At 43.1% G+C, this 26,862-nt stretch overlaps 1 protein-coding gene across 1 annotated transcript in view; it reads left to right on the top strand.

Annotated features, from left to right (window-relative positions):
* Positions 1–26,287, top strand: part of CROCC2 (ciliary rootlet coiled-coil, rootletin family member 2) — a 118,998-nt gene extending 92,711 nt beyond the window's left edge. Inside the window, exons 28-35 of the mRNA XM_060242145.1 lie at positions 776–960; positions 5,463–5,583; positions 7,223–7,386; positions 8,723–9,163; positions 14,563–14,712; positions 22,853–22,984; positions 25,250–25,429; positions 25,698–26,287. Coding sequence (XP_060098128.1) covers positions 776–960; positions 5,463–5,583; positions 7,223–7,386; positions 8,723–9,163; positions 14,563–14,712; positions 22,853–22,984; positions 25,250–25,429; positions 25,698–25,781 — 1,457 coding nt within the window. The 3' untranslated portion in view covers positions 25,782–26,287. The remainder of the gene's footprint in view (positions 1–775; positions 961–5,462; positions 5,584–7,222; positions 7,387–8,722; positions 9,164–14,562; positions 14,713–22,852; positions 22,985–25,249; positions 25,430–25,697) is intronic.
* Positions 26,288–26,862: the final 575 nt, after the last annotated feature.

Below are 26,862 nucleotides of genomic sequence, written 5' to 3'. Positions count from 1 at the left end.
AATTAACAGTCATCATCCTTGGATTCTGAAAAGGAAACATGCCCCACTGATAGGACATCATTGAATATCTGTAAGGGGGTGCAAAGTGGATTCTGAGGATGAAGAGAGAGGAAGGAGATGAATAATGTTTCAGAAGTTAAAGTGGCTTGCTACTAGTTAAGTAATGCCTTAGTGAGACATTTGGTTGGGGATGGGCATAGCTCAATAGCCGAGCACTTGCTTTGTGTTCAGCAGTCTACAGGATCATTCACCTTTCTTCAGGTAAAGGATCCAGTAGCAAGACTGTAGAAGACCTCTAGAAAACTACTGCCAGGTAACATGGACAATACTGGTCCAGAGGGATCTTTGGTTGGTATAACACAACTTCATGTGTCCACTTCTGTCCTCAGCACTCTATTTTCAATACATGTGGAGTGTTGTAGAAAGCCAAACCTGGCTGAAGCTGCCTTCTGATTGCACATGACAACTGCAGTTAAGTCCCTCCCTCCTACTACTAAAATCCAGTTCATTCTCCCAGTTTGGCTTCTGAGACTTCATAAGCTACTGTCCACATATGTTCAAGACTATTGTTGCAACTTAAGGTCTAGAAAGTTAAGGCAGAGATTCTTAAAAAGTTGGATTCTCATGGCTTGGCACTAAATCCATTGCTTTTATAGTATAATCACAGAATGCCTGTAGCATTGCTGTCCTGCTGCTATTATACATTGATCTGGATCCTGATTTATGGTTATGTTTTAAGTTTAGGCTTAAAGATGGAGATGCTGTATTTTCACAGGAACAAGTGGCCGACAGACACCTGCCTCCCACACTGGATCTCCTGAGAGGAGCCGCTCACGTTCCCCATGTAAGCAGGCATCTCCTCTCAGAGGTGAGCATAGCACGAGTGAAATTGACCCAGAAGTAGTCCGAGATGCTTTGAAGGGCTTCCTTCAAGAGCTGCGAGACACTCAGAGAGAGAGGGTGAGTAACAGAACCTCTTTTGGCTCTTTCCACTGTTTATTCTTTTCCCTTTTTTTGCAAAATTAGCAACAAAAGTTCTGTATATAGTTCCTTTGAAAGTCCTGTTGAACAAAGTGGACTTTCTAAGCAAACTTGTATCAAATTGGGCTGAAGGTCTTTCAGAAATCCATAGCACTTAAGTGCTTCTGGGCATAACTTGTGATACGTTTTACAGATTTTGGTAACTTTTTGCAGTGTAGCCTCTGGGACTGCAATTTGTGCAGGGACAGAGGCCATTTGCCGAAGTGGGTGGAAGAGAGGAAGAGGAAAGGTTTTCCCTCTTGCTTTATTGTCCCAGTGAAAATTACTATTCCCAAACTTCTTTTATCCCCGATGGGGAAAACTTGCTTGTGACTGTAATTCTTCCACCAGAAAAAAACAAAAAACACCATGCAAACCATGTACAAATTCAATAGCAACATTTAATCATAATTCAATAAATGCAATATAGTGCAATATATGAACTGGTTATTCATAAAAGAGTTGACACTGTATAATATTGCATTATATATTGTATTTATTGCATTATGATTACATTTTCTTATTGAATTTGACATGGCTTGCACAGTGTTTTGGGGGCGGTGGGGGGGGGTCTAATTGATTTGCTTGCTTGACATGGTGGCCCCCTCCTCTTTTTCTTGTAATTCTTCTACAGCAAAGCTGAAATTAACATAGAGACACTGATTTTTCAGTATGAAAATGAACTAAAAAGAAAGGGCAAAATAACACCTTTTCATCCTGCAATAGTTTCCCCCATTCAGACTGCAGCTTTGAAACACACCCCCCCAAAAAAAACAACTGAAAAGTTGGTTACAAGGATTACAGACCTAAACGTAATGTGTAATCTGTCCCGAGGCTATTGAATTTTAAAGGATTTAGGGCACAATTAGATGTATCATGATATAATCTCTGATCACACCTCCCAACATTTTATTGAAAGGCAATTGCAGTTGGACACAGTTTGGATCTAGACCACAGCACTGGGACATAGTAGCATTAACCCTTTCTCTCTGGATCATTTTCCTGATAGAGGTGTCCCCCATTTTACATTGCTATTAGCCTTGGTATGGCAAAGAAAACAGGGTGGCTTCAGAAAATAATTTACTTGCAACACAGTCTGTTCTGTCCTTCTCTGTGCACGTGCAAGCACTTCTGAGGCTTGTGTTTCCAGGCACTTCATTTAAGATAACATGCCATGCTGCTTTTCCAGTGCCATGTTAGCTTTGAGGGTGTTACCAGGAACTATCAGCATCTCTGGATATGTGCTTGGATGCCTGGGGAGTTCTGCATGTAAAAATCTATCTAATCGTCTCTTGATCTTATTCAATTACTTTTAAGTGGTTATAGGGAATAGGTTGGTTCTGCCATGTTAGATCCCAAAGGCAATGCACCAGTTAATTCAGTAAAAGTTATTCATTTTATACCATAGAGCAGAGCAGAATCTTGGCAGAATTATAAACAAGATGTGAATTTTTGTTTATATATTTATCATGGTGCAAGCTGTGGAATATATGACACTGAATGTAATGTGCAAGCTTTTAAAAGACAGGTGTACTTAAAAGCACATTGGCTGGGTGTATTTGAGTGCAGGTTACATTTAAGTCTTGCCTTAGTTTGTGCATATTGTGAGAGTTTGGGCAAAACACTCTCTTCTCAGCCTCTCAGTTATCTAAACACTCTCTTCTCAGCCTCTTAGTTATCTGTAAAATAGATACATTTCTCTATGGGTGCAAGAAAAAGAAAAAAATATATAGAGATCCAGTCTGGAAAGATTGTAATGTAAATGTTCAACAATATAGCTGGGGAACTGAATGTGAAATCTAACTTTTGTAGATTGTTCTTACAGTCTCTTTTTGTGGCCAGCTCTCGATGCTGCCAGTATTTTGATCTAAAGGTCCCAAGCTCCCCCCCCCCCCCCAGTTCACATCCTGGCTCTCTGACAAAAACTGTATGTGGGGGAGGGGGGGAGAAAATCCAAATTTCTGCAAAAGATGTTTGCAACATGACCAACGTATGCAAATTAAGTAAATATGTGCAAAGATATCAAATTTATGACAGGCACAGAATTATTTGTTATCACAGATCTTTAGACTTTATGAAGGAAAGTGTCCATGCAGGACTTAGCACAGAACCCCTAGTATGCGGAGGCTCTTTCAGGGATCCAGTTCATGTACCTGGTTCTGCAGCCCATCAGGCTATCCCAGCTCTGCTCTGCTGGATCACATAAGCCAACCAAGCTCAGTTTGACCCCAAGTTGACTTCCAAGACATATGTTTAGCAATATTCAAGGGCAGTTCAGCCTTTCTCTGTCATGTGCTATTTATTGCTCAAAAGCATGCCTCTTGTAAAAATGCATAAATATTTATACTGTACCAGAATAATTTAAAAAACATGGGCTGTCATAATAATTGTAGCACCAGATCATCCAACGGCCTTTCTGACAAATAGAGAAATCAGTTAATTCCTTCTGGGTTGTATAAAATCTAAGACATTCCTTCCTTCTCTGCTTTGTCCACTGAGATGCTGTAGTTGATTGTTAGTTTGGAGTAACCAAAACAGCTACAGTCAATAGCATTGCTGAGTTAACACTTTTGTAACTCCATCAGAGGTAAATCTCACTGAGTGCAATGGACCTTACTTCCAAGTAAATGTACACAGGGATTGTAGACTAGCAAGAAATATAGAATATAAATTTTTTAAGGCTAAAAGGAAAGGAGGCAAATGCTTTGGCAATGTCTTTTAAATTATTAGACTTGAGGTTTCAAGGAGAGACTTAATTGATAAATTGAAAAGTCTCAGGTTCAAGTTTGCCATTAAGCTTTATTTTCTGCTTTAGAAAACTGGAGATCAGTCACAGATATTACATGTTTTAGTTGACTACATTTGTTGAATGCTAAAGATAAGGCTATCTGCACTTTCTCAAAGTCATTTTTCCATATTCAAAGGTGGTGTCCTAGCATTTAAAATGGGTTCAGAGGAAGTGTAAACTATCAATTCAGCGAAATCTAGTAATAGGCTGTCCACTCCCTTTGAGTAGGAATGTGTATTATCACACTTGCTGAAGAATACTGTCTGCCACTGATTTATAAATCAAGTGGTGTATTTGTGCTCTTAAGAACAGATTAAAGTAGTAATATTTTAAAATATTTCTGAAAACGTATTATCCATTTCTAGCACAATAAGCAGTTTAATAGTGGGTTTTCAGTCTAAACTACTAAAACTGGCTTTGTCAGTTGAGGAAAAAAATCTTTTGGGTTACATTTTATATAACCTCCCTGTACATTAATATCAACAGATAAGGCTTTGCTCAGAGGCTCTTCATTTTCTGAATCTTGGGACAAGGCCTCTTTGGTGGTAGCATCACTGTGTGGATTCTCACCCCAGAGAAATTCATCAGGATAGCTCTTTATCATTTTTATTTTTTAAAACTGGCAGGTACTTGGGGATACCTCCTGATTTTTATTATGTCAGCTACTGAAAATTGACATTTTAAGGCTGTTTTAAAATTAATGTTATACTTAGTGATTTCAGTGTTAGAATAATGGGTTATATTCTTGTTAGGTTTATGTTTGACAGTGTTGTGAATCATATTGAGCCATATGACAGGCTAGAAATTGCAAAATAATTTTTAAAAAAACATTAACATGCAGTATCCTACATGGCATTTCTCTATCTTCCTTGTTCACAAAATATATGGATACTAACAATATAGGGTTGCCAATCCTCAGGTAGGGCAGGGGATCCCCCAGTTTGGAGGTGGGGGGAAGGTCTGCTGAGCACTCCATTGTTCCCTAGGGAGACCTGTTCCCATAGGGCATAATGGAGAATTGATCTGCAGGTATCATGGGCTCTGGGGGGCTGTTGTTTGAGATAGAGCCACCAAATTTTCAGCATAGCATCCAGTGCCACTTACCCAAAATATCCACCAAGTTTCAAAAGGATTGGACCAGGGGGTCCAATTCTGTGAGTCCCCAAAGAAGGTGCCCATATTCATTATTTCCAATGGAGGGAAGACATTTAAAAGGAGCCCTGCCCTGTAAATGTGATTGCCAGAACTCCCTTTGGAGTTCAATTATGCTTGTCACAACCTTGCTCCTGGCTCCACCCCCAGTGTCTCCTGGCTCCACCCCCAAAGTCCCCAGATATTTCTTGAATTAGACTTGGCAACCCTATAACAATATGATTTGCATAGTGGTTAAGTGCTTGGACACTTATCCTGGAGAACTGGGTTTGATTCCCCACTTCTCCGCTTTCACCTGCTGGAATGGCCTTAGGTTAGCCATAGCTATCACAGAGGTTGTCCTTGAAAGGGCAGCTGCTGTGAGAGCCCTCGCAGCCCCACCTATCTCACAGGGTGTCTGTTGTGGGGGGAGAAGATGTAGGAGACTGTAAGCCACTCTGAGTCTCTGATTCAAAGAGAAGGGCGGGGTATAAATCTGCAGTCTTCTTCTTATTTTTCCCAGGATGACCTGAGGATTCAGGTGATGAACATGAGCCGTCAGATAAATGAAATGGAGTCTGACCGTGACCAGACAAAGAATCGTATCTTGCAGCTTCAGAAATTCTTAGCAGACTGTGAAGAAGGTATGTTCTAATTTTTTTTTATTCTTAGTTCATCCTTTTCTCTTTCTCTTTGGAGATCAGAGGGTGCTTTCCTTGCTTTTCTTATGAATGTGGCATTCTTGCTTGCTGGCCAGGGAAGAGTTTATAGGTGTGATTGTAATGAAAACCCTCAACTTGGTTTTAAGTGAAAAGCAACCGTCAGAGGCTGTCAGCTTGAGCAAAGGAACAGCAGGATCAGAAGAGGGATGCTTAACTCTTCCATGTTTTTCTGTTCGAAATCAGTCTTTCCCAAGATACTTTTCAACCAATGGATCTCCAGATGTCTGTTTACTCATGGGGAGAGGAACAGCTTTGGAAAGGCAATTTTAGGTGGAATAATAGCTGGAAGAAAAGGGTAAACATCCCCATGCAACTTGACTTCTACTTTATCCCCATTCCTGTTCTTGCTGCTTCTTGGTTCAAAATGGAAACACTTCAAGGTTTCATTAAAATAAAAACTAGGATTTTGTTACCTGCAGCAAGTGCAGGCAACAAGTGCCTTGCCCCTGTGAAATCAATGTGGTGATTAACAACAAGTGGTTTTGTCCCATCTTACTCTGAGAATAATATCACATAAATAATATCACTGGAAGTGTGTGTGAAAGGACAAGAGATAGCAAAACATGCAGTGTAAACATAATTATTTAGATTTAGACCAGGCAAGGACAAAATGAATACAATAGGAGAAATACTGGAGCTTAGACTGTACCTTCCATCTCAGTAGTCATTGCCACCAACTAGTTAACTAAGTTGTGTGGGAACTTGGAGAGTAAACTGCTTTGGATTAGAAACAAGAAACCCAAAGTGTCGTACTAGAATCTCGGAGTCCCATGTTTGACTCACAGATCTGTGGTGAAAATGTATTGGGTCCTTTAATTTTTTAATATGTAAACTGCCTCAAGGGCTTCTTATAGAAAATACATATTGCTGCCATGTGCTTATTTGAAGCAGGGAGACTGTTTTTTAGGTTCTGGACAAAATTCAGAAGTTGTCTAGTCCAGGGGGGAGGGAGCGTTTGCTTTGCCAAGCTCTTTCAGTTGCACAGCAGAGCTACTAAGCCTGGTCTCTCTCCCTTCTATTGGCTGAGGCTTCTCCCTCTCTTGGCCCCCTGGGGAAGGAAGGAAAGAAAGAGCCAGTTGCTAACTGCTTGATTCCCACCCCCAGCTCCCTTTTAAAACAGGTAGGGATCTACCACTGCTGGCTTCAAAAGTTTATATTAAAAACAAATATGCTTACAGGCATACTTTTAGCACAGCACTAGACTGAGCAAAGGATGTGAAGGACTGAGAAAGAGGCAGAAAGTATATAGACTGGCTATTTTCAGCATTTCAGGTGCTGCCTGGCATAGCTCTTTCCTTCTTAATTTAATAATACCTCTTTTACTGGTTGTTAGCCGCCCTGAGCCCGCTACAGGGAGGGCAGGATATAAATCTAATAAAATAGAATAGAAATAAAATTAACTGTGAGTTAAGCCTGTCATTATCAGAACATGAATTCAAGTTGGAAGAAGATAAATCAATATCATTATTAAGAACAGTGCATGAATAAATCCTTCTTCTGCACAAAACCCAATTTACAATGAATTTGTTTCCTTAAAAAAACACTTTTATTTCATCTCCAGGCAAACGGGGAACAGATGGACGTCTGAGTAGCGCTCAGGCAGCACTGATGCTGCAAGAGGAGACAATTCAGGCAGCAGAGAGGGAGCGACAGGCATGTGCAGAGCAGGTGGTCAACCTAGAGCACAATTTACACATTTGTCAGGCAAAAAACAGGGATCTGCAGGTGAGTGCAGGTTTTGTTGTTGTTGCTTTTTGAAAAAGAAAAAATAATCTAAGGGCATGTCACCAGATTGCTTCTAAAGCATTTCCATCATTATGAATAACATAGAATATTTTAAAAAGGATAGTAGGTCAGTTTTCCATTTTTTAGAGAAATCAGTGAAATTAAATCCAACTTGTTGCAATATACACAGAATACACATTCTGGTTCCTAAAACAAGCAAATTAATATTAGAAAATGTCAGTGCTTTCATTTTTTGGAAAGATTTGCTCAACATTTTAAAGGGCTGGGATTTTTTTAAAGTCAATTGTTACCTCAAGCAGTACTCCAGCTGTTTCACTGCACTGAGTTATCATGAAATGATAATGGCACCAGATGACATTTCACTCAGTCTCTATGAAAATAATGATCCTTTCCATTTCTCTTCCTGATGCTGCCTAGAGGTCGTGGTGTGGTAAGTTTCCATGTAAATAGTTTCTGTAATTCACATTGTAATTTTGGCAGTGTGGTGAGAGGTGGTGTCTGTACCTGGCTGATGGTGCATGAGGTAGGTGTCAAAGTTGGGGCCATTTTGAATTTTCTAACTTGCCCAAGTCATAAAATGATAAACCAGTGGGCACAGATGTGCCCATATTTCACCAGCTTGTATTTCAGCACTCAACATATGTACAGAATCCCTCCCCCTCCCAGTAATGACAGGATATGGCATTTCCAGGTTGTCATTTCATTACTATTTCCCAACACTCTGATCAGGATTCAAGACTGCAAGTTGAATTGGCCTGTACAATTTGGTTGTATGACAGCCATGGTTCCCTGTTGGATAGTACCTGAGACGTCACTGTTGACAAGGAATATATTGCTCCAACTGATGGATGGAGGGACAGACAGACAAAAAATTTGGCATATAGGGTTTTTATTGTTGCTGCTGCTTTTATTGCATTCTTGATTTAATCTCCAAGTGCTGATCCAAATGGTAACTTTCTATGCTTCTTGCAGAAGTATCCCCCAATTCAGGTGCCCCTGCTGAGATCAAAAGCACTGATAAATGCCTTTCTTCCAGGAACTGCTATCTATAAGCTCTCTGTTACCAAATTATTGTTGCATTTAATCTGTTTCTATCCTTCTTTCGCTTCACCCATGCTGAATCTTCATTGATAAGTACATGTGTGCTGATACAACTTGTGTCCGATAAAAGAGCAATTCCAAGTGTTCTTTCTTGATCTGGGATGTATGCAATATGGCTCCAGCAACATCTAGTCTCCTCATTTTCCTGTCCCCCTCTGATGTATGAGAAATATACAAACAGAACATGTGGTCCTGAAGTTCTTTTTCTGTTTAGGAAAAAGTCAGTAAGTTGAAAGCCAAGGAGGCCAAGCTTGAGACAGAAAAATGGAAGTTAAAGGAAGTCCTGGAAGCTGCAGAAAGCAGGGCTACCAAGCTGGAGCTGAGCCGCAGAGCTATGGAAGGAGAGCTACAGCGTGCCCACCTCAGCCTAATAGAGCGGGATGCAGAGATCCAGTCCCTGCAGGAGCAGACCCAGGTGCTTCGCTGTCAGCTTGGAGACAAGGAGAGTAAAACTGCACTTCTGCAGCAAGAGCTAGACCATCTGACTCACTCACTGGCCAGGACAGAGAGTGCTGAAAGCCACCTAAAGGGTAGAGTGCAAAGTTTATCCCAAGCACTGTCAGATGCTACTGCTGGCTCCTCCTCCCTGCAGGAGAACATCTCCCAACTGCAGAAGGCCCTGACTGCAGCTGAGCAAGACCGTCGGCTGCTCCAGGTAGTAGATCCCAGATGTTCCAAATATTAAAAAACTGCCTGTTGATAGATGTGATCCTGAGCCAGACAATATATGAGTGATAAAAATAGTGTTGTGCAGGCCATAATATCTTGCCTTGAGTCCCACACCAGTACCGTTTCCAGTACTTACCAGATCCCCTTCTGAAAGAACTCATCAATAATTAAGACTCTAGCACTGTGCACCCTCTTTCTCGAGAGAGGGATGTGTTAAGTCCTCCTGCTCCTTTATCTTAGATTGTAAAGGATTAGCCCACTTCTGAATTTTTTTTCCAGTACTCTAAATAATAGACAGTAATTGTGAGGCATTTGTACACCTCTGAGTGCTTTCCAGCTTTTCTGTGATTTTTCTCAAATGTGTTTTGCTCTGAAGTTTTGGGAAATATTGGATTAAAGCCTGGACGGCTGCTGTGAGAGTGGGAAAATTTGGATTTTTCGGCCCACATGTCAGTCATTTTCTCTGACCCTGCCACCATAGGAGCCATTTCCTTCCCATGCCAGCTTGAAGCTTGTTGTTTTTGTAAAAATTGGCACTAGAATATTGTTCTATTGATGTATTTTTGTTACAATAGGCAGGGCTTTTATGAGCAGGAGCACACAGAAATGCAATTCCGGCTGGCTTGGCCAGGGCTCTGGCTCAAAAAGAAGTCTCCAGCAGAGGGAAGGCCACTAGGCAGCCACGCTCTCCCAGACCACGCACTCTGTCCTCTCTGCCACCTCTAGCCTCCAGTGGGCTTGCAAAGAGAGCAAAGCCACCCATGAGCGCTCCCTCCCAGGAGAAGGTGGGCATGCTGCTGCTCGCTCAATTGCACGTGGCTCTTTCTCTCTGGCTGTATTGGTCTGGGAGCTAAACAAGGTCTTTCACTGGTCTGTGTGAGCACACACATTCATGAACTTCAGCTGATGGCACTGTACTGTTCTGTGTCAATACACCAAAAGTAACCTACTGAATGGGTGATGTCACTTCCAGTGATGTAAAGGGGTGTGGCCTACCATGCAAATGAGTTCCTGCTGAGCTTTTACTACAAAAAAGCTCTGACAATAAGTATAACAGGTTCTCTGAATTTTCAGTTTTTAAAAAAGTAAGTTTCTAGCTTCTTCCCGTGCAGAGATATAAGGGAAAAGGCAAGGGAAAAAGCTAGAGACTTAATTCTATAAAAAATAAAGCTGGAAGTTTAGAAACCCTGCTGCACCTTTTGGTACAACACTATATTGATATAATAATAACTTGGTGCCATTTTTTTTAAAATTTGCAAAAGCCCTGTTGGCTCAGAGCAGAGCTAGATTAAACCCTGTGGAGGCCATAGGCAGTCAAAATCTTGGCGGGGTGGGGAGGGCTTGCAAATTATCTCAACCCTTCACTGCAGCCTGCAGGCACCTTCTCAAAAGCTCCTTTGACAAAGCTGCGAGGGAGAGATAAACTTGGCAACAAGGCCAGCAGCAGCCACACCAGGCAAGTTGGGCAAAGAGCAGCTCAGTTGCTGGCTGCGCATGCAGGCTGGGAGGGCTGCAAGCAGGGGGGAAGCTGAGGGCGAAAGCTGGCCCGGGGCCCCTAAAAGCAGGGGGGCCCATAGGCCAGTGCCTACTTTGCCTAATTGTTAATCCAGCCCTGGCTCAGGGGAGGGAAGGTAGCCACTTCCAGGGGATTGGGGAAGGGAAGCTGCAAGCAAATGTACCACGTGGAAGCACCATTGCTGTTAAGCTTTATCTGTGGCTTCACCAGCAACCACAAAATCTCATCTCCGCATGGAAGACACCCTGGTCAGCAAGCAGGCTCTTTTGAAACTCCTTTCACTAAGCAGAATATTGCCCTTTTTGCTGTCCTAGAAAATTCTAAAATTCAGATTCCTTTCCCAGCTTCGCAGTGTCATCTCCATGGTTGGCCCTTTAAATAGCAAATAGTTCCTTCTTGAACAATGGTCTGTATAAAGGGAGGAACACAGTTGCAGTGCAGGTTCTCTCTCTGCTGCGCTGAATTGGAAGCATTTTGTTGAAGGGCCATATTGAGTTGCTATGTAGGTCTAGTGAACCACACAGCAAGAATTATCAATTTTGCATTAGTTACCACTGTTAATTCAGAGCCATACACAGTGGCAATGGAGCTTTCACACAGAAATTTTCTGTGCACTTTTCTCCATCAGTGGCCCTTTTTCTTTTATCCCCACTGCACCATTGAAAGGCTTTTTGAGGGTGGCAAACAAAAAGTCCCCCAAAAAGCTTACCAGTGGCATGGCAGGGAAAATGGTGGCTTTGAGGGGCTGACAGAAGGAAAATGTCCAGGGCCGTAGCCAGGATTTGGAAGACTGGGAGGCATTTACATTATTCAGAGAGCATTGATGCCCCCCAGCACCCCACATGACCTTCCCTCTATTTGTTCTCCCTCTTTGACACTCTCCCCTCCCCCCCCAAGGAAGGGAGGGTGGTGATGAGAGTGACAGACAGAAGAATGGGCAACGATTGGGGGCTGGGAGAGAGGGGAAGGAGGCAAGAAGGTGGCAATCAGGGTTGGGAAGGAGGGGAAGTGGCCAGGAGAAGTCGGATTGAGGCTGGGACCGGGAGGGAGGGGAAGGAGGCAGGGAGAAGGCAGCGATTGGGGCTTGGAAGGGAGGGAGGGAAAGAGGCCAGGAGAAGCCGGCGATCGGGGCCTGGGGCTGGGAGGGAGGGGAAGGAGGCATGGAGAAGGCAGCATCAGGGCTTGGAAGGAAAGGAGGAAAACTGGGGAAGAGGCCAGGAGAAGTCGCCGATCTGGGCAGAAGCAGCCCCCCACCTCCCCACCAGTTAAAAGCCCCAATGATCAGCTGTTTCACGGGCCCTTTAACTAGTACGGGGGATGGGGCTGCTTCTGCCTCCAGCCCCGCAGTGCTATTTTAATGGCGGGGAAGGGAGGGTGGTGATGAGGAGCAGGCAAGGAAGACCTTCCCTTCCCTCCTCTCCTCTCCTCTCCCTGCTGCTTTCCCCACCACCACTCTCCCTTCCTTCCCCACCATTAAAATAGTGCACAGGGCTGGAGGCGGCAGCAGCCCCAGCCCCTGTACTAGTTAAAGGGTCTGCAAAACAGCTGATCGGGGGCCCTTTAACTCCAGCAGGAGGCTGGAACTGCTTCTGCCCTCGCCTGCCAAATGCTCACGGGGCCAGTGGCAGCCACCAGAACCATGGCAGAGGCCCCGGGAGCTGCTTGGGGCCTCCAGTCAGGGGGCCTTGCCAGAAGTCAGGGAGCTGTTTCCCCACAGGCCCCCTCGTAGCTATGGGCCTGAAAATGTCACTGGGGTGGGCAGGATCTTTGAAAATGTGCACCTTTCCACCCAGATGGCATTACAATATATTTGACTGCATTATGTTGAACAAGACTGGTAAAAAAAATGGTATAGAATCATAGAGTTGGAAGGGACCTCCAGGATCATCTAGCCCAACCCCCTGTACATTGCAGGAAATTCACAAAAACCACCCCCCTCTAAATTCACAGGATCCACATTGGTGTCAGATGGCCATCCAGCCTGTTTTAAAACCTCCAAAGAAGGAGAGCTCACCATCTCCTGAGGAAGCCTGTTTCACTGCGGAACCGCTCTAACTTTCAGGAAGTTCTTCCTAATGTTGAGCCAGAAACTCTTTTGATTTAATTTCAACCCGGTGGTTCTATTCCTACCTTCTGGGGTCACAGAAAACAATTCTGCACCATCCTCTATATGACAGCCCTTCAGGTACTTGAAGTTGGTGATATCACCTCTCAGCTGCCTCCTCTCCAGGCTAAACATGCCCAACTTTTTCAACCTTTCCTCATAGGACTTGGTCTCCAGACCCCTCGCCATCTTTGTTGCCCTCCTCTGGACCCATTCCAGATACTTGTCTGTATCCTTCTTAAAATGTAGTGCCCAAAACTGAACACAATACTCCAGGTGAGGTCTTACCAGAGCAGAGTAAAGCTATACCATCACTTCACGTGATCTGGACACTATACTTCTGTTGATACAGCCCAAAATTGCATTTGCCTTTTTAGCCACCACACACTGTTGACTCATGTTCAGCGTATGATCCACTAAGACCCCTAGATCCTTTTTGCACATACTACTGCTAAGACAAGTCTCCCCCATCCTATAACCGTGCACTGGATTTTTCCTATCTAAATGTAGAACTTTACATTTATCCCTGTTAAAATTCATTTTATTGGTTTCAGACCAGTTTTCCAGCCTGTCAAGATTATCCTGGATCCTATTTCTGTCTTCTACTCTGTATTTGCAACCCCTCCCAATTTAGTATCCTCTGCAAATTTAATAAGCATTCCCTCTATTCCTTCATCCAAATCATTTATAAAGATGTTGAACAAAACAGGCCCCAGGACAGATCCTTGAGGCACTCCACTTGTCACTCTTCTCCAAGAGGATGAGGAACCATTCACAAGAATCTGTCAACCAGTTACAGATCCACCTAACGGTAACAGGATCCAAACCACATTTTACCAACTTGTCAATAAGTATAGTATGTGGAACCTTATCAAAAGCCTTACTGAAATCAAGATAAACTATGTCTACAGCATTCCCCCTTATCCAGCAAGACAGTAACTTCCTCCAAAAAAGAGATCAGGTTAGTCTGACATGACTTGTTCTTGAGAAACCCGTGCTGGCTCTTAGTAATCACAGCCATCCTTTCTATATATTCCAGGACTGACTGTTTGATGATTTGTTCTAAAACTTTCCCATGTATAGATATCAAGCTGACGGGACGGTAGTTACCCAGATCCTCCTTTTTCCCCTTCTTGAAGATGGGGACAACATTTGCTCACCTCCAATCTTCTGGCACCTCATCTGTTCTCCAAGAATTCTCAAAAATAATGGCCAGAGGCTCAGAAATTACATCTGCAAGCTCTTTTAGTACTCTTGGATGCAGTTCATCTGGCCCTGAGGACTTGGTTTCATTTAAAGAAACTAGGTGTTTATGTACTACCCCTATGCTGATCCTAGGTTGGAACTCCATACCCTCATTATATGTTCTGTTTTTGCCATGTTGAACACTGTTTCCCTCAGAAGAGAAGACTGAGGAAAAGTAGGAATTAAGCAATTCTGCCCTCTCTTCATCACCCGTTACAATTTCAATTTCCTGCCCTCGCAACAGGCCTACCATGTCCTTGGTCGTTTTTTTTTACTCTGAACATAAGAAAATAACCTTTTTTGTTGTTTTTAGCATCTTTGGCTAGGCTAAGCTCATACTGAGCTTCCACACAGTATAGGAAGAGCATACCAAGCTGGAGAGAGAGGCCAATTGCAGCATAATTAGACAACGTCATGTAGATGCTTCAAACAAAGGAGGATGCTCCAGTTTTGTAGTTCAAGCAGAAAAGAACCTCTATGTGGAATTATTTTGTTTCATTTTCTTTCTTCTGTCTCCCAGGACCGCTTGGATTCCACAAGACAGGCCTTGTCAGATAGCAAGAGGCAGAATCATAACTTAACAGAAACAGTACACTTATTGCAAGATCAACTGGGTGAGGTTGAACAGCAGTGTAGAAACCTGGAGAGACAGATAGAACATCTTCAGGAGGTAAGGAGTGATGGGCCAGGTGGTTACTGTAAGAAGCAATGTTCTTGTGACTGCGTTTCTCTTGTATCTACCTCAAACCTGCATAGGATTCCAGCTCATAATTGAGGGAGAATATTTTGTCACTTGGTGAAGACAAATCAGTTTTCTTCAAACTTACTCTATCAGACTATGTGTTATGGTTTTAACAGATGGATGTCAATTGCATACCTGTATACTGTCTTCACAGCATATGCAAGGGGTCTCTTCTCTTCCAGTGCCAAAGTCTACTGCTCTGTTAATCAGAGTTCTGCAAGTTGTTTTCAAGGCTACAGTTGTCACCATTCATTGAATCTGAATCTGAACTGTTTGGGAGCCATTCCAGCTGGAAAAAAATGTATAAATATAGTAAATATATAAATACAGTTGCCTTTAAAACAGATGTGTAAATGCAGGTGATATTCAATACATACAGATTGCATATGCAGTATGTAAGGCACAGACTTTCCATTTTGCTATCAATAGCTTCATGAAGGAAACAGAGATGAAACAGGAATCACACAGAAGCACAAAGCTTCAGTTTCTTTCAGCAAGTGCATCTATAAAGTGTTCAAGTCACTTTTGGTTTGTGGTCCCATCCCATGGCTTCCCAGTCTGTGCATGATTACTGCTCTTGCATATATTGAATGCAATCCGAATAATGCATTCAGAGCTCTCCCTTAATATAAAACCTCAGTTCTCACATATACAGTTTTCATTTCATATCTGTCCCTGGGCTACCTGCTTTCCTGTCCTGTTCAGAGAAGCAACTAACATATAGCTCCAAGGCACTGGTTCAAGTTCGTAGAAATAATTTGTCACACATGTGTTTGGTATCAGCAGGGGCATTCTTGGATCAGCCCAATTAGCTCTAGTGATGGGGGAGCAAAATCCAAACCATGTGGCAGATCTTTCTCCTAAACTTAATGGAAGACTCTTTGAGCTGACCTCTGTGCCTTACATGAGTACCCCTTCCAAAAATTTATACATATAAAATGGTCCACATCTTTAATAATAATAATAATAATAATAAGTTTTTATTTATACCCCGCCCTCCCCACCAAGGCAGGCTCAGGGCGGCTTACAAAACATGATACAGTATCATGGTATAACAGTAACAGATAAAATCAATCAACAGTATAAATACATCTCTGTTTCCTTTAGTAAGCCCTTGTCCCTTTCTCCAACTCTGTTAACAGACTTGCATCTTTTAAAATGCCTATTTAATTTTTGTTGCTTCCAACCAGTTTTACATGATTGGACCATATAGATAGCTGCTTCCAGAAGTAATCCCAAGAGCTTGGGAAGAGTGAGAAATCTAGGCTCTAGGTACTTGGATATCCAACACCTGTAGTGTCAACTCCTGAGCAAATAAAGATTCTGAGTTGCCATTTCTTGCATCACAAAGGTGTATGATTACTAAGGCTGGAGTTCAAAACATTCTTCAGCTCTGCATCCACTTCTTGGTGCAATGGAAAACCATTTTCTGGTATCTGTCTCTGCTTGAAACATGGAAGAACTCTGCCAGCCTCCAAATCAGGATTTAAAGGTGTAAAAATTTGCTTCCCCCAACCTGCAATTAGGATGTAGATCAGAAGAAGAAGAATAGCAGATTTATACCCTGCCCTTCTCTCTGAATCAGAGAGAGCGGCTTACAATCTCCTATATCTTCTCCCCCCACAACAGACACTCTGTGAGGTAGGTGGGACTGAGGGGGCTCTCACAGCAGCTGCCCTTTCAAGGACAACCTCTGCCAGAGCTATGGATAACCCAAGGCCATTCCAGCAAATGCAAGTGGAGGAGTGGGGAATCAAACCCAGTTCTCCCAGATAAGAGTCCATGCACTTAACCACTGCACCAAACTGGCTCTTGAGATCAGGAGTCCCCAACCCCCAGACCATGGCCAGTACCGGTCTGTGGCCTATTAGCTACTGGGCCACGGAGCAAGGCAGAGGCACCGCACTGCCCCTTTCACCCGCTCGAGACCTGGGTGGATGAAAGAGGCAGTATGGCCTTGCTCCAAGGCTGTTTCCCCTTGCAGTGAGGCCACACCACCTCTTTTGTCCACCCTGGTCCCAGGCGGGTGGAAGGGGCAGCGCAGCAGCAACCTTTGCCTCCCCCTTATTTAAAGACCCTCACTAATCAGTGGGGGGTCTTTAAATGAGAGGGGGAGGCAGATGGTCTGCTTCTGCTGCCTGGCTGCCTAGCGGGGAAGCAGAAGAAGCAGCCCCAGTCCCTCCCACCATTTAAACACCCCCATAGGGGCAGGGACGAGCATGGATGGGGGGCAGCCTGGGGTGGAAAAACTCCCAGCACCGCCCACCCACCCCAGCCCATGGAAAAATTGCCTTCCATGAAACCAGTCCCTAGTGCCAAAAAGGTTGGGAGCCACTGATGTAGATTACACAGTATCTACCCAGTACTTAGATCTTATTTTAAGCTGCTATGTTAACAGCTTTTGATCGGTTGGTGAGGCTTACTCATTGAATAGTATACTTCTAAACCTGGACATCTTGTAGCCCTCAATCATGCAAATGGCCCTCCCATGTGGTGAAGTGAGGTGATCACCTCAAGCTATTGCTTTGGAGCTCCACTAAATGGTACTGGTATTTTAGGGAGGTCATGTAGATTTTCTGCTGAGACACCAAAGCATACAATGGTTTCCAAATTTTCAAATAAGGGTTCCCACCATTGGCACTTTCCTTTATTCAAGACTTATTTTCATCATACTACTACTCACTGAAACCTGATAGTCATTCCCATTTCCCTCAGCTCCGTGTGTAGCATTGTCCAAGAATAGCTGAGAGCCTGGTTCCTGCTGTGCTTTGACAGTACTTTCAGCAAGCATGACCATATCGACATTTACTCAATTTGGAAGCCAGTGTGCTCCAACAGAACAAAGGGGTTAGCCTTGGGTCCTGCAGACATACTCGAGTCGTAAGTCCTGTAGTGAATATGCTGTAAGGCCTTGAGCAAGTTTAGCCTTGAGTTATCTCTAATACAGTGTTCCATATTTGTATTTCTAGCTGCCAGTATTAACCATTGTTAGTTAGCTTTATTGAACTAACTATAGTTACTGTAGTGATAATGGACACTAAACTGCATCTGCGTGGAAATCCCAGATTGCTGTCAGTAAGAATAAATTTCTGTGGGAGCAGTTTGATCACTTTGTAGTTGTGACAATGTACTGTAGGAGCGGTAACAGGTTGAGATTAACTGAGATTCCTGCATTTAGATGTAACAAACAGATTTATTGGAATGTAGAAGCTAGGATGTAACTCTGGTTAAGAATTCTAACAACCATAGCAAGATGGGCAGTATCAGGTTGCCACACTAAGCGACATTTGATAAAACCACGGTTTAGCATGACATTTTAATGGAACCTTAGCTCCTGTACCATTTTTCTATCTTCTTGGATTGAACAATACAAAACACAAATTAGTTGTGGCTAGTGTGGGATATTTTACTGAAAATAACCATCTTTTTTTTAGAAGCAGTATATTTGCAACATTTTAATGCCTTGTAAAGTTGCCCTGAACCCCAGAAAAAGTGGTCTATATATGTTTTAATTATATAAATAAAATTCCATTCAAAAACACAATGTGTATTCTGTTGCCATATTTTGATAAAATCTGGCAAATTTCCCTTTTTTCACACATTATACCCATAAAGCTTTCTTTCTTTCTTTCTTTCTTTCTTTCTTTCTTTCTTTCTTTCTTTCTTTCTTTCTTTCTTTCTTTCTTTCTTTCTTTCTTTCTTTCTTTCTTTCTTTCTTCTCCTCCCTTCCCCCCTCCCTCCCCCCCTCTCTTTCTGATTTTGATCTATTATTCTGAGATACATTTCTGGTTATCTGATTCTTACAGATATTTTATTCGTTCTATTGGACATCCTTGGAAATGTTCTTTGTGCAAAATCTATGTTAAAATGATGTGTCAGCTGGTGTGTGGACATGCCATCTCTAGCAGATGTGGGCCTCATTAGGAAGGGTTAAAGAATGTTCTTGCCAGGCCCCTCAAGGAGTGGTAGGAAGGGTCAAGCTTGGCATCTGCTAGAACTTATTTATTATCCATCTTAATGGATTTTTCTAGCTACAAAATGAGGAGGGTGACAAACATGATATTTTCCTGTTATGCTAAAAAAAATTGCAAGCTGTATCTCTGCAAGCATAAAACAGCCTTGTGTACAGTGCCCCTGAATTCCCCCATGAACAACCCCTTTCCCTGGGCTGAAGGAAGGGGAGAAGCTAGTTAATGAGTTCCAGAAGATCAGCTGTAAATGGCCAGGGAGGGTAATTCATATCAAGCTCATAAAACTCTTTATTGATGTCTCCAGAGGGGAAATCCGGATGTGGCCGTTTATTTATTCTGGATTTTGCCTCTCTCTCTCTTCTCCTTTTAACGTTTTCCTCTAGCATTTCGCATGGAGTTTTAAAGGGACAGAATGCTCCACAACCCTGACTGAATTTCAGAGTCTGTCTTAATCTGAAAAGCAAAATGCTACTAATCACCCTTAATTTTCTTCTCTTCCTGAACTCTCTCCTTCCCTACTACTCTGTGATTCTTGTCCCTCGAGCAACCTGGTACTAGGTTTGCCATCCTCCAGGTGGACTCTGGAGATCTCTCAGAATTACATTGGATCTCCAGAAAACAGGTTGACTCTTTTCAAGAAAGGGACTGATTTCCCACTCGCCTTACACCACTCTCACGTTCCTCTTCTCAGCAGGGCTTCCTTCCGATTTCTGCCCCGGGGCTGCAAGTAACATCGGCATTTTCACGCAGCAAACAGAAACTGGTTTTTAGAGGTTTCTGTTTGCTGCACAAAAATGCCAATGCTCGTTGCAGCCCCAGGGCAGATAGTGTGAAATTGGAAGGAAGCCCCACTGAGAAGAGAAACGTAAGAGCGGTGTAAGGTGAGTGGGAAATCAGTCAGAGAGTCCTCATTCTGATATTGTGGTGGCAAATTTAAGGCCAGTTCATATAGTACCAAAGAAGAAGGCAAAGAAGTGACACATGGCTGCTCCTTGCCCATATTTCCACTGCAGCGTGCAAAATGCAGTCTCATGAGGTCTCTCAAGGTCTGTTGCTTCGGTGGCTTTATAAAGGATTAGGCAAATTCATAAAAGATGTATAGCTATACTGTTCAGAGGCATTAAATACCTAGTGTGCTAGGGCAAGCCTCCATCTTGTTCTGCTTATGGGTTTTTCCAGAGGCATATAGCTGGCTATAGAGGGAAACAGCTGCTAGACTATCCAGTGCTGTAGAAACCAGTGGAGACCTGGGTTCAGTTACCCATTCATGAAACTCTCTGTATGACCTTGGTGCTCTCCCTCTCTCTGACACTAGAAACATGTCTGCTCTTCTGAGCTCCACAGAAGATGGGTGGGATAAAAATGTGACAGATAGACTGGATAGATATTATTTATTTAATTATATATATATATACTAACTTTTCTCTCCAAAGAAACCCAAAGCAACTTACAACAGAACAGACACAATATAAATAAGCCAATAAACCAAGGAAATAATGGTAGACATTTCCTGTCCTGAGACAGTTCTGAGTTCAGCTGCTGTGAGCTGCAGGATAAAGCCAAAGCATCATTTGGCTTTTGCCTCTGGCCATACCTAGCCCTTAAGCCTGCAGACATGAAGGAAACAGAAACAACTGATATGATGTGTAGCTGACAAGATGGTCTCTAACAACAGTTCCCTTCCCGCCCGGTCTTTTGATCCTGCATGGGTGGAAGGGTTGTCCTTGAAGAACCACAGAGTAAAGGACTGAAACTTGGTTCTCATGTGATTTCTGCCTTTTTCTAGATAATACTACACCCTCAACCATGTTACAGAGGAAAACAACACAAACACCAGCCACTCCCTCTAAGATGAGTTAATGTGAGCTAGTTCACAGTGTTTTAGCCTCTGGTTCACACATTTTTGTCTTAGCTCAAGGAGGATGGCCCCAGAGCAAATTTATTTATCTAGTAGCCAAATCACTCACTCACAGCTTTAATGTCAGTAGCTCACAAAGTAGAATTTTTGCTCATAAGACTCCACAGCTTAGAGGGAGCATTGCCCAGTACCTTTGCTTTACCTTAAGGAAACAAGGGGTTCATACTGCAGGACAGTGAAATATTTCCAGGGGTTCTAGTACCATGACTTTCCAAGAAACCATTGAAATGTTAGCCACAAAATGGCAAGCTGTTAAATCCTGGAATTCTGTGCAATTCGAGTGCCAGTGTTCAGAAAGCAGGTTATGGTCACACAGCCCAACTCCGAAATATTTAGGATTCAGGATAGCCAAGTTTGTGAAACTTAGTTCTTGGGTTAGTTGACCAGTATTGTGCCAGCATTGTGCCAACATTAAAAACATAAACAACCTCAGATATTCAGATGATACCACTCTAATGACAGAAAGTGAGGAAGACCTAAAGAACCTCTTGTTGAGGGTGAAGGAGGAGAGCACAAAAGTAGGCTTGAAACTCAACATCAAAAAAACTAAGATCATGGCATCCGGCCCCATCACACCTTGGCAAATAGAAGGGGAAGACATGGAAGTAGTGACAGACTTCACATTTCTGGGTTCCAAGATCACTGCAGATGGTGACAGTAGCCATGAAATTAAAAGACGTTTGCTCCTTGGGAGGACAGCCATGGTGAACCTGGGCAGTATAATAAAAAGTAGAGACATCACCCTGCCAACAAAAGTCCATATAGTCAAAGCAATGGTATTCCCAGTAGTAATGTATGGCTGTGAGAGCTGGACCATAAGGAACGCCGAGCACAGAAGAATAGATGCTTTTGAGATGTGGTGCTGGAGAAGAATCTTGAGAGTCCCTTGGACTGCAAGAAAATCAAATCAATCAGTCCTAAGGGAAATGAACCCTGACTGTTCCCTGGAAGGTCAGATGCTGAAGCTGAAGCTCAAATACTTTGGCCACCAAATGAGAAGGGAGCACTCACTGGAGAAGATCCTGATGCTGGGAAAGACAGAAGGCAAAAGAAGAAGGGGATGGCAAAAGATTAGATGGCTGGACAGCGTTACTGATATAACAAACATGAATTTGAGCAGACTTCGGAGGATGGTGGAAGACAGGAGGGGCTGGCAGGACTTTGTCCATGGGGTTGCAAAGAGTTGGACTTGACTGTGCGACTGAACAACAACAAATTGTGCCAGCAAAACAGAGAAGCTTACCAATAAGCCTCTGGTTATAGGAACTTGACAGCTGCCATATCTCATTCACACACCATCAGCATTCACTTTTGCACATGTCATTTCTTTCCTGTACTTCTGTTCACTGCTCATTCACTCATCTGGTATCTTCCCTGTCCCTTCAGCAAATCAGCTCTTGCTTTAAACTAGTCATCAGATGCCCATCTCCTTTTCTCCATGTGTTCTGTGAGACTCACATCCAGGCAAATGTGCACAGAATTGCTGCTGGATGGCATTCTTTGTTCTTCCTACTTGCAGTTGCTCTTTCCCATCTCTCTTTGGCCCATAATATCCATGACTGGCTCTTAGCCAAACCCATGCTTGATTTATTAATTGCCTTTCACTGAAAGACTCTTTTCCATATCTTTACCTAAATGTGACCTTATTAGCCTCTTCCTCAAGAATTTGGTGTTCTCCTCATTCTCTTTTCTGGCTACTCCTTCCACATTTTCCTGGGAAGTCATTCTTCCCAGGCCATAATTAACTTTATCTGGAAGTGCCTGCCGGGTAATCTCCACATTGTCTCCAAATTTGCAGTGTTGGAGGGATTAGATGGCAGAGCCAATTGTGTTTTCTGAGTGCAGTAGAGGCAAGTTCACATGCGTTGCATATTGGAGACTAAACTGAGGGGGGGGGGGAGGAAAAAGTAAATAACATTTGATTGTGCAGTGCTTGTCTATAGGCTGTGGAGTTAACTCCTTGTCTGCCGGACTCTGCTGGTATGAAACCAAGACTTGCCTGCTATTTCTAATGAATACTAGAATGGTATGCTGACATTTTGCCAGTAATTTAAAGGTGTTGTGCCTTTGCTTATTTGCAAAATCTTTTCTGATTCTAAACTTTGACTGGAAGAACTGATAGGCCTTTGCAAAAAAAAATGTAAAGAATACAAAAAAGAGATTCTGTTGTCTTCTACAGGTTGAGCATGAGAAATTTAAAAAGGAAGATGAAACCTTTAGGTTGAGTCAGATGAGGGGGCAACTGGACCGGTCTCTGAGCAGCCTACAACAGGAAATGGAGGACACCCTGAGGCAGAATGAACACTTACAGGTCAGCTGGTTTTCCTACATCACTTTGGAAGGTTACAGGGTGTTGCCCTATATGCCTTGAGAATACATCTCCCTGAAAGTCATCTGAACACGTTGTGCTTTGCAATGCTTGCTAGTAACCTGTGTCCAAGGTGAGGATTCATTGTCAGCAAACTAGTGTCTCCTCAGAAACCACACAAATGACAACAAGTGAGTGGGAAGCTGTAGTGGCAGTAGCTTCTGCTGATAGATAGTGGTGGTGTATGAATGTGGAGCCATATCCTGCAACTGTCAGGCTCAGCTGAGAGGTGGTGATTGGAGAGGGTGGAGCAAGTCAACAGCAAATATGAGTCTTGCTAAAACTGACCTGCACTGGCCAAGTTACACTTTTATAGGTTACAAAAGCCGTTAATTACGCAGGCCTATAGGCACCCAAATTCTGGCAGGCTTGATATTCAAAGAAAGATACTTTTCCTCTCTCCCCACAGTTCACACAGCTTTCTTAAAAGAGAAGGTTAAGGTTCTCTAGCCATGTAGATAATCAGTGACCTTCACAACTCGTAAAAGGAATGTATGTAGCCAACTAGGGCAGAATGGTTACACAGCTATAAAGAGTATAGACAGGACCAAAGCAAAGCATGTAGATACATTAGGCATTATAACATGACAAACAAAGATCAAAGCAGGAGTACATGCATTCCCACTATCATGCCAAGATCCCGTTCTTGACACTAACATGCCCACTGTTCCACAGGAAGGGAAGGCCTTGCAAGAGCCAGGGAGGTTCGTGGGGTATACAATGAGCTGCATGACCCTATTTAAAGAGGCAGGGAGGGTGTCTGTTGAGAACACTCACTAGGCAGTTCCCCTGCTGAAGGAATTAGAGGGAAAGGAAGGTATAGGAGCAGAGTAGTGTATATGCTCTCCCTTTCCAGTCTGAGAGCTACAGGGCAGGCCAAGCAGTTTGGTAGAGAGGAGGGGGAGCAGAATCTTTCCAGGGCAGATAGATGCAGCAATCCACATCTGGGGCCAAGCCCCCTCCCCCATTCCCAACACCCTGCAAATTCATCCTTAGAATTAACAGCTTTCCACTTACCCTTGCCATTTTATACAATGATGATAGGGCAAAATCTGCACTTCTTTGCCTCAACTCATTTGTATCAAGCACACTACCTGGAAGAGAAAGCTGTAGACTCTCATCCTTAGCATCTTCAGTATTCTTAAAGCTACTGTTCTAGTCCTGTTGCTCAAAAAAAATGCTGACTCATTTTTAGCCTAAAGCTGTGTACAAGGCAAGGTGAAATGAGAAATAAGAGGGAACAGGTGTTTTGAAGCTGTCTGGTGGATGGTACGTATATTATGTGAAATAAAAGCATAAAATAGTTATTTTTAATGGGGGTCATACGAATTTTGGGTGGCATTCAGAACTTTTGCGAGCAAGTTGGGGTTATTCGAGGACTTAGGTAGCCCCTTCTTCCACATGGCTTCTGATAGCAAGCAGACAAAAGTTGTTTTATATGGCTAATCCCATGTGTAGCATATGGACTGAAACTGCAATGCTGGAGAAATCGAGTTTCATTGTTTACACCTTCCCAGTGCTTTTGCAATGCAGACACCGATTTCCCACTAACCTTAAGCTGCTCTCATGTTCCTCTTCTCAGCTGGGCTTCCTTCTGATTTCACACTATCAGCCCAAAGCTGCAAGTAACATCAACGTTTTTGCGTGGCAAACAGAAACTGGTTTTTAGAGGCTTATGCATCCTGCTCAAAAATGCCGATGTTACTTGCAGCCCCGGGGCAGATAGTGTGAAATTGGAAGGAAGCCCCACTGAGGAGAGGAACGTGAAAGCGGCATAAGGTGAGTGGGAAATCGGTGAAAATATTTTTGGTACTTGTAAGGAAAAAAGACAGACACAGTGCGTTTGCCTGTCTTTTTGCTCTTCTAGAAATAAAAGCAACCTTTGCATGAGGCATTTTTGATCAAGGAAATATCAGGCTCAAGGCAGCTGGTGCTTAGAGCCAAAGGGCACTTCCATGGATCTCCACTATTGTGTGTAGTTTGATGCTATCCTCAGAGAACACAAGTTGCAATACTGTCATCTGTTCAAGGATCTGCAGAAAATTTACAAAAACTAGGTGGATTATCATCATCTACATTTGCACAGGATGGAGAAAAGAAATGGCATATTATGTGCAGTCAGCTGATATCCAATACAAAGCAGACCTCAGAAGTATTCAGGCTACCAGACTCACAGTTTAATAGAGCTGGTCCATATTCTCATTCTAGACCCAGATTGCAGAGCTGGAACGAACACATGCCCAGCGACTAATGGAGCTCACATCTAGGCATCAGCTGGACATAGAGCTGGAGACAGAGCGGCTGCACAATGCTCAACTCCAAGCTGAACGCATGCTTGAATCCCAGGAGAGAAACCACCGGCAGAGGGTGAAGGCCCTGGAGGAGCAGGTACAGTAGAGGAATGGTCTGGATGGCTCTTCAAATCCCACAGTGATTCCCAGGTCTGGTGACTAGAATGTATTGTGCAGTTAAATTTCCTGTATCAGGTTGTGGTGGTTATGAACCTGACATGAAATGTGTGATTTTAGGACAAAAAACTGGAGTGATGGCTAGTAAGTTGGGGTGAGCTCCTCTGCTGTCTACTAGAAATAGACCACAGGAGTAAATGATCCATAATGTAACCCATTGTATTTGTACTTTTGCTGTATTCCTCCAGGTGAATGCTTTGAAAGATCAACTGGACCAAGAAGTGAGGAGAAGACAAGCCTACATAAACCAGATGCTACATACAGTCAAATGATTCAAAACACTGACATCGTGCTCTGGTTTTGTGTGACCAGATGGATTGAGGGTCATAGATCAGAACCAGCCTTCAGCAGGATTTGTTTAGCTCAGGCACTGGACTCATCCATCTCCTTCATGAGGGCACTCAGCTGAATAACAGAGAAACACACCCTGTACTCTTGGAAGGAGTGACAAAAAAAAATAATTGGCAGCATACAGCCAAGAGGAAACCCTGCTGTGGGGGCAGCTGTTGTCTCTTAAGATGCTTGAAACCCAGGGCACTGATGCTTAACTAATTAATTTAGGACATTTAACAAGGAGGGGATTCTCTGTTGTTTGGGTTTCTGTGTAGTGTATCCCCGTATGATCTCCATGGGGCTATGGATGCAAGTTGTACAAATTAAAACAATCTGTGAGGCAGATAGGAGCACCTATTATTGAAATAACCTCTGCATGTCCATCGTTTATTGGGTTCCTTTATTACTCTGTCAGGGTTTGGAGAGCTTCTGTCAACTAGCCTCTGATGCACTTTAGCATATTGTGCAGTATCATGTGGTATCCTGATTAAGTGAACACATATTGTGGCTATCTGGTTGTAGCCATACAGCTCCAATGTCTCACAGATCACAATGAACGAGTTGTTCTGAAAACAGGACATGGCAGGTAATTTCCACTGGCATCAAAATTGTACTGTGTGCTATAAAGAGAATTTAGGAAGCACAATGTCACCACACCCTCAGGAGGGATAAAATCCTTTGCTGTGTCTAAGTACCTCAAGCCATTTTCATGGTGGCAGGTGGCTGAGCTTAACTCAAAGCCAAATCATCTTATGACTTGCTGGCCTCAAGATATATCAGAGTGTTAACATTCAACATTCCACCCACTCTGCCGGCTGAGAGGCTCCAAGGAAATCCCTTTAGGAATCAAACTTTGGTTTCCTTGGTGACAACAGGAAACCATATTGGAGTTACTGTGAACATCACCTGTTAGTATTGTTCCACATTTTTTCCTCATGAATGTTTGTTTTTCCTGAAGTGTACTGCAAATTATTGAAATAAAGAACATTTCTTAAAGATACTGAGAAAAAAACAACTTCC

The sequence above is a fragment of the Heteronotia binoei genome, chromosome 6, assembly GCF_032191835.1.
Source record: "Heteronotia binoei isolate CCM8104 ecotype False Entrance Well chromosome 6, APGP_CSIRO_Hbin_v1, whole genome shotgun sequence".
NCBI lineage: Eukaryota > Metazoa > Chordata > Lepidosauria > Squamata > Gekkonidae > Heteronotia > Heteronotia binoei.
This window is presented reverse-complemented; position numbering and strand designations above follow the sequence as displayed.